General features: G+C 36.7%; 1 protein-coding gene across 1 annotated transcript; it reads right to left on the bottom strand.

The window, feature by feature from the left end:
- Positions 1–6,122: 6,122 nt before the first annotated feature.
- LOC105311436 (olfactory receptor 51G2) lies at positions 6,123–6,935 on the bottom strand. The gene has a single exon (XM_011387428.1). The coding sequence runs from the start codon at positions 6,913–6,915 to the stop codon at positions 6,160–6,162; it is 756 nt and encodes a 251-aa protein (XP_011385730.1). The 5' UTR covers positions 6,916–6,935; the 3' UTR covers positions 6,123–6,159.
- Positions 6,936–6,941: the final 6 nt, after the last annotated feature.

Genomic DNA, 6,941 nt, shown 5'->3' with positions numbered 1-6,941 from the left:
TCATCCTGTACATTGAGATTAATTATTTTAAATATCTTTTTAAAAGGTAAATGGAACCACACTTACAATACTTCAATAGGTGTCCAATAAGTTACAAGATAATGGCAAGGCTATATGTGTGTGTACACACACACACACACACACACACACACACACACACACACACACAGCCTTTCCATCATTCAATATTTGCTTTTCTCTACTACTTTATCTGTGAATACTTGGCCTTGTACTCTAGTACTTCAACAGTGTAACAGAAATACATCACAACGTTACATCTAAACCTTTGCTTATGGTGTATTTTATGTCAGAATGCTGTATTAGTTTTCTATTGCTGCATAATAAATTATAAATTAATAGCTTCAAACAACACAAATTTATTATTTTACAATTCTATAGGTTGAAGTCTGACACAGTCTTACTGGGCTAAAATCAAACCGTTGATAAGCCTGCATTCTTTTCTGGAGGTACTAGAGGTGAATCTATTTCTTTGCCTTTTCTAGCTTCCAAGGCCACCTGCATTTCTTGTCTCATGTCTCCCTTCCTCTAAATTCAAAGCCAGTTATATTTCATCTCCCTGTGTCTTTCTTCCATAGTCATGTGTCTCTTTGATCGTAATCAGAAAAGGTTTTCTGCTCTTAAGAATTTGTGTTATTAGATTATATTCCTGCTCCGAGTGTAATAAATTCATATCTGAATTTTGTTTCCTTTCACAGTGTGTTGACTTCTACAATATAATTTTAACAATTATTAACCTTTAATTGTTTGAAAGTTGTTTTTCTTTGCCCAATTATAAATCCCATGATCTACGTATATGTCTATATATCTTATTTATTTTTGCATCCCTAGTGCTTAACACATACTTGGACAAAAAAGGGTTCAATAAATATTAATTGGCTAGTTTGAGAATTTATGAGTGATCATCACTGAATAAAAGTACTAGTCATTTTCTAAGCTCAAAATCTTGAGCATCTTTGTGGACAGAGGCCTAACTTATACTATGTCATTCACCTCAGGTTAGAGCACATGAATATTCCTTTAAGGCAGCTCCTTTCATGCTGCTGCAATTACGCCAGGACTAAAGCAAAGACTGTCAGAAGTTTGCTGTCTGCTTTGCTAAAGGTCAGAGAACTTATCTTTCCTATTACTTCTTCTTGCCTAAATTTATTCTTACATCAGTGTTTACTATCTCACTTTATTTTTTATATCCAAATTGACACAAAGTCCTATAGAAGTTTTTCTCCCAACCATTTATCATTTTTCCTATTCTTTTATCTCTTCTACCAGAATCCTCATCTCAAATTATTATCCTCCTTGCAAGAACTTTTTTATAGCCTCCAAAAAATGGTTTTTTATAACCAAAAAAATTTGGTTCCTTGCTTCAATCTCATCCTTCAATTTAATCCCCACTGTGCAGCCCAGTTATCTGTAGTAAAAGTAAAGCAAGTTATATTATCCATGCACTTAAAACACTGTCATTTGCTCCTTTTATAATTGGGGTAAACAACAAAGTCCCTGGATTCTAAAAATTCTTAATGATTTGACTTCTGCCAGGGGTCTGAAAACACCTTGACTTCTTTCATTGAGGCAAGGAAAACTCAGGCTACAGTAAACAAACAATAGCCAGAGAACAAAGACTCTTACCTGAGGAAAGGAGCCATGGAACTCATTGGTTACAAGTCCCTGATTTACAGATAACAGTGACTTTCTTAAGGCCACACAACAACAGATAACTGAAATAGTCAAAATATGGAGCTCAGAAAGTTTCCATACCTTTATATATTTGACTCTTAATATCATCTTTTTAAAGAGGATATAATTATAAGCCCCAATAAAGTCTCAGACAAAAATCCAATGTGCAAAAAGAGAGAAATTGGAAGAAAGGAGAAGAACTTTCCCTGGGTCAGAAAAGTGTCAGACCTACGATTCTTTCCCAGGACTTCCCTGGGTCTGGTTCTGGGTATGGTAACTGGATGAATTGAAACCATGAACAACTATAACTGAAAAATTAAAAAAAAAAAAAAAGAAAGGAAGAAAAGAAAAATCAACATGTCTAGTACTAATGGTCCAGCATTCTGGAGCTGTAGTTGTGTCCCTTAAGAGAGAGAGCCGCAGATCACACCCTACCTCTTGCCACTAGTCTTCAACCATTTTACTTCACTCATTTACCTGACTGTACAGCTTCGAGAGATCTGAGTTTATTGCTCAGGTTCTAGGCCTTTTGAGAGTGAGATAAAGTCAGTTGTCTTGCCTTACTATAGATTTAATATAGTATCCCAAGTCACGAATTTGTTCCTATACCGGGGCCTCTATTCCTTGCTTTAGGTTCATAGATCCAAATGCCTTGTTGACTCTACTTCTTAGTAAAAATAGTAATAATAATATCTCACAATTATTGACTATTTATTAAGTAACATATCTTGTGCCAAATGCTTTATATAATACATGGTACATTATCACTTTTATTCCTCATATTAACCTATTAGGAAGCTATTATTACCTATCCCTACTTGACAGATGAAAAAGTAGGGGTTTACAAAGGCAAAAAACCCTGGGACACACACAGCTGTTGAGTGATGGAATCTGAATCCTATGAAAGCCTATTAATTGATCCCATTATAGAGCTTGAGTTCTTAACCAATCCATGCTCTCCATGTTGCATAGGCATCTGTAGCTCAGTATCTTCAAAATGTAATTAATTAATTCCTTTCTTTAAGCCTGTTCTTTATACAGTATTCTTTATCTCAGTAAGCAGAACTCTCATACACTTAATTCAAAACTGAAATCTTCATTTATTCCTTCCTGTTATTCAGTCCACACATCCAACAAATAGCCAAAAAATGAAAATATTTCTTTTAAATATCTCATGATACTGTTCACTTTTTTCCACTGATTCCATCATGGTACTTGTCATGACAACTTCTTGTCTAGATTGCTGTTACAGCTTCCTACTTGCTTTTTCTTATCAATTCTTTCCACCGACTTCCTTAATCCATTCTCTATATTATAGACAGTGAACACCTAAAATGCAAATGTGGTTATGTTACTTTCCTAGCTACATACTTCATTGGCTTCCATTACCCTAGGGTATACTTTCTGTTCTTTGTCTTGGCTTATACACATTATCAGCTTTCAGCTTCACTCACAGTCTAGTGTCCTGTCACACTTTTTTTCTTTCTGGTACTACTATCTGGAACTTATCTCAATTCTATAAATTTGCTATGTTCTTCATCTATCCATCCATCTATGTGTTCATTGGAATACATAGGGAGGAAAATATAATGCAAGAGTGTCAGGTAAATAAGTAAAGGCTAAAACCTATAAGCTCTATAAAATAGCATTAATTTTTTTCCTGTATAACAATAGTTTATTGAGGTTATAAGCAGAATGACAAAGCAGACTTGCATTTAAAAATAGTAGTAGGGAGAGTAAGAGAGAACTAAAAGGATCAGGCAGAAAGCTATTTCCTTAATCTAGGTGAATATGGCAGGCGATGTAGAGAAAAGAGTTAGGAATTAATTACCAGATGGATGATAGTGCCATTTAATTGGGACAGAAAATAATAATTCTGCTCTAATTCTATTGGGTTGAAGTGTCTAGTAGCTTTGTTTGAAGGTCTCTGCATTTGTTTTTCTCTCTGCCTAGAAGTTGTTGCCACGAAATCCATACTATCTGCACAGAAGAAAATGGACAGAGCCTATTCCTTATATAGAACAATACCTGACACATAGAAAGTATTATCTGTTATGAGAGGAAATAAATATATAAAATAATGCATGTGGCTATTGCTGGTGTCTGTAAAATTATCCATGGGTCTCCTTCCCCTCAAGGCTGTTTCAGGGCACCCTTTTTCATTTATTACACATTCTCCAGATATGTTTTATTCTGTGTTATTAGGCTTTATTTTTAAATGAAAGTAACTAAAATTTACTGTAAGCTGATAAGTATGCTAAGAATTTTCTTTGAAACTTTCATATATATCATATATTTAAATCATAGACAGAGCCTTGTGTAAGAGACATTGTTAGTTTCATTTTAATAGAAAATTGAGCTCACATAAGTAAAATAATTGTCCTAAATTATAGAGTTAGAATGTAGAACTTTCCAAACCTGGTTCCAAGTATAGTATACTTTCCAGTGTATCACAGTAATTCTTTAATTCATTATAAGATATGAGGACATGACCCCCACATAGAAACTAAAATTGCAAGCACACAGCATAGCTCTAGATTCCAGCTGTAGAGTTGTATATATGCTTTGGAATTTGTAGAGGCTTATATTTCCTCTGAAGTTTTGTGTGTACACAAACACACAAGGTATAAACCACCCATGACACTCACACACATATTCTATTTTATTTTATTTGCTGTGTTTAAGTAATCTTGGCTCTTCCACATGGTGACACCCAAGGTTCACATACATCCGTCATCACAGAAATCGCTTTCTTCTCATTATTGTGGAAACAGCTTCCTCCTGCCAGACAGAATGAGGCACTGGTGGCGGGTGGGAACATGGCTTCTCAAGAGTTAAATATCAGTGTGCTATATAACCTTGGTTGAGATCAACCTCAAGTAAGAACTGGCTCCATGTAAACCTCATAAAAGAAGATTTTGTCTTTGGCCCTCTGCCACTCTTTTTCTTGATTCTGCACTAAAATTGTGCAAGCAAATGACATCCTCACACTTCCCTCTGGATATTCAAAGTTCTCTTTGGTGGCATCTTATCCAGGCCTGCTTTCCTCACAGTCAGTTGCAAATACTATATCTGAGGCAATGTGGAGGCACCATTGTAATGCACAGATAAGAGTGTATAAGACATTATACATCCTTTTTGGTTTATGACCTTTCTGATATGGTCAGTGCCTCAAACTACTTCCACTAAGTCCCGCACCGCCACCCCACATTCTCTACTCTTCCCTGATGTGCTGGGGGAACAAGAACAACAAAAATAACTCCAGATATTTCCCTGAATGTATTTCTTCTCTTTTACCTCTTTTTCAGCTTTGCACTTGCTGCTCCTTCAGGGTGAATCATAATTTTCTTCTTTGACTGCCTAACTCCTATATGTCCCTTAAGGCTGGTTAAAGTAAGGAAAGGAAACCTTTCTTGACATTGTCTTCCCCCAGCTGGAGGAAAATGTGTCTTTTTCTTTTCTTTTTTCTATATCAACTTTTTACTTTGAGCCACGCAATTAACGTATGACTGTATAACAACCAACCCCAAAATTTAGTGTCTTGAAAATCAAACATTTATTTAGATTACAAATCTGCAATTAGCACTAGGTTCAGAGTAAAGTTGATTGTCAGTTTCGCAGGATGCCAACTAGAGAGGTGGGAAAGGTGAGGGTTGGAATAATTTGAAGGTTTGTTTCCTCACTGTTGATTGATGATTCAGCTAAGGCTAAGACCTTGGCTGGGTCTAATGCCTGGAACACCTACATGTGGCCTCTCTATGTGGTCAGGAATTCTTTTCAGTATGGTGTCAGGGTTCAGAAAACAAACATTGAGTAAGATAGATATCTATATCTATATCTATATCTATATCTATATCTATATCTATATCTATATCTATATCTATATCTATATCTATATCTATATCTATCTATATCTATATCTATATCTATATATCTATCTATCTGTCTATCTATCTGTCTATCTATCTATCTATCTGTCTGTCTGTCTGTCTGTCTGTCTGTCTATCTATCTATCTATCTATCTATCTATCTATCTATCTATCTATCTATCTATCTAGAGAGAGAGAGAGAGAGAGAGAACAAATGAAACCATATCACCTTTTGTAACCCAGCCTCAGAAGTCTTACAGGTCACTTCCACAACATTTAGTTTATTGAGGCAAATCCTACCCAGTTACAAAAGAAGGAAAAATTGATCTATTTCTTGATGGAGTGATGTTTATGGAAGAGAATGTGGAAGTAGCAATATTTCTGTGGCCATTTTTGGAAAATACCATCTGCCACATCATAGTACACTGTATTTTCCCCCAACCAGAGTGAGAGTTCTATGAGAGCTGTGATTTCTGGTTCATTCCTCTACATATTTGTTGAGGAAACGATCTCCTCCATTTCACGCACATTAGCTATTATAAAGGATAGAAGAGTAAGGGTACATTAAAGGAAATAGCACCTTCAACACTAGACACAACTAGTAACAAAAGGCACGGATCACACGGTCTCGGATCTGTTTGGTCTTTATACTGTAGATAATGGGATTCATCAGGGGAGGAAATAGAAGATACACAAAACCCATGATTACTTGGACCAGATGAGGTGCTTCTTTCCCAAAACGGTGGATGACAGACAAGCCAATCATAGGAGTGTAGAAGAGAAGCACAGCACAGATGTGGGAAACACAGGTGTTAAGAGCTTTGAGTCTCTCAGCCCTGGATGCAATGGATAGCACGGTATGCAGGATCAGGGCATAAGAGAAGAGAATGAGCAGCGAGTCTATACCCACTGTGGAAACAATGACAAACATGCCGTAAATACTGTTGGCTTTGATGTCTGCACAGGCCAGTTTCATCACTTCTTGGTGGAGACAATAAGAATGTGAGAGAACCTGGGAGCCACAATAGGGGAACCTTTTGAGCATAAAAGGCAATGGAAAAATGAGCACTACACTTCGAACCAGGGAAGCCAAGCCAATCCTGACAATGACTGTGTTGGTGAGAATGGAAGCATAATGCAAGGGACGACAAATGGCCACAAAGCGGTCAAAGGCCATAGACAGTAGCACGGAGGACTCCAGGAAGGACAAGCAATGAATGAAAAAGAGCTGGGTGAAACAGGCATCATGACCAATATCTCGTGCCCCAATACAAAAGATGCCTACCACTGTAGGGAGTGTGCAAAGAGACAGACCCAGGTCTGTGATAGCCAGCATGGACAGGAAGAGATACATAGGCTCATGGAGCGAGGGCTCTGTTT

Source organism: Pteropus vampyrus, unplaced genomic scaffold (assembly GCF_000151845.1).
Source record: "Pteropus vampyrus isolate Shadow unplaced genomic scaffold, Pvam_2.0 Scaffold1000003989, whole genome shotgun sequence".
Classification (NCBI taxonomy): domain Eukaryota; kingdom Metazoa; phylum Chordata; class Mammalia; order Chiroptera; family Pteropodidae; genus Pteropus; species Pteropus vampyrus.
The sequence above is the reverse complement of the archived record's forward strand: the minus strand, read 5'-3'. Positions and strand labels throughout refer to the sequence as shown.

Bases quoted from the DNA above. Each gene is read 5' to 3' on its own strand.
- LOC105311436 (XM_011387428.1), bottom strand. From the start codon at position 6,915: ATGTATCTCTTCCTGTCCATGCTGGCTATCACAGACCTGGGTCTGTCT.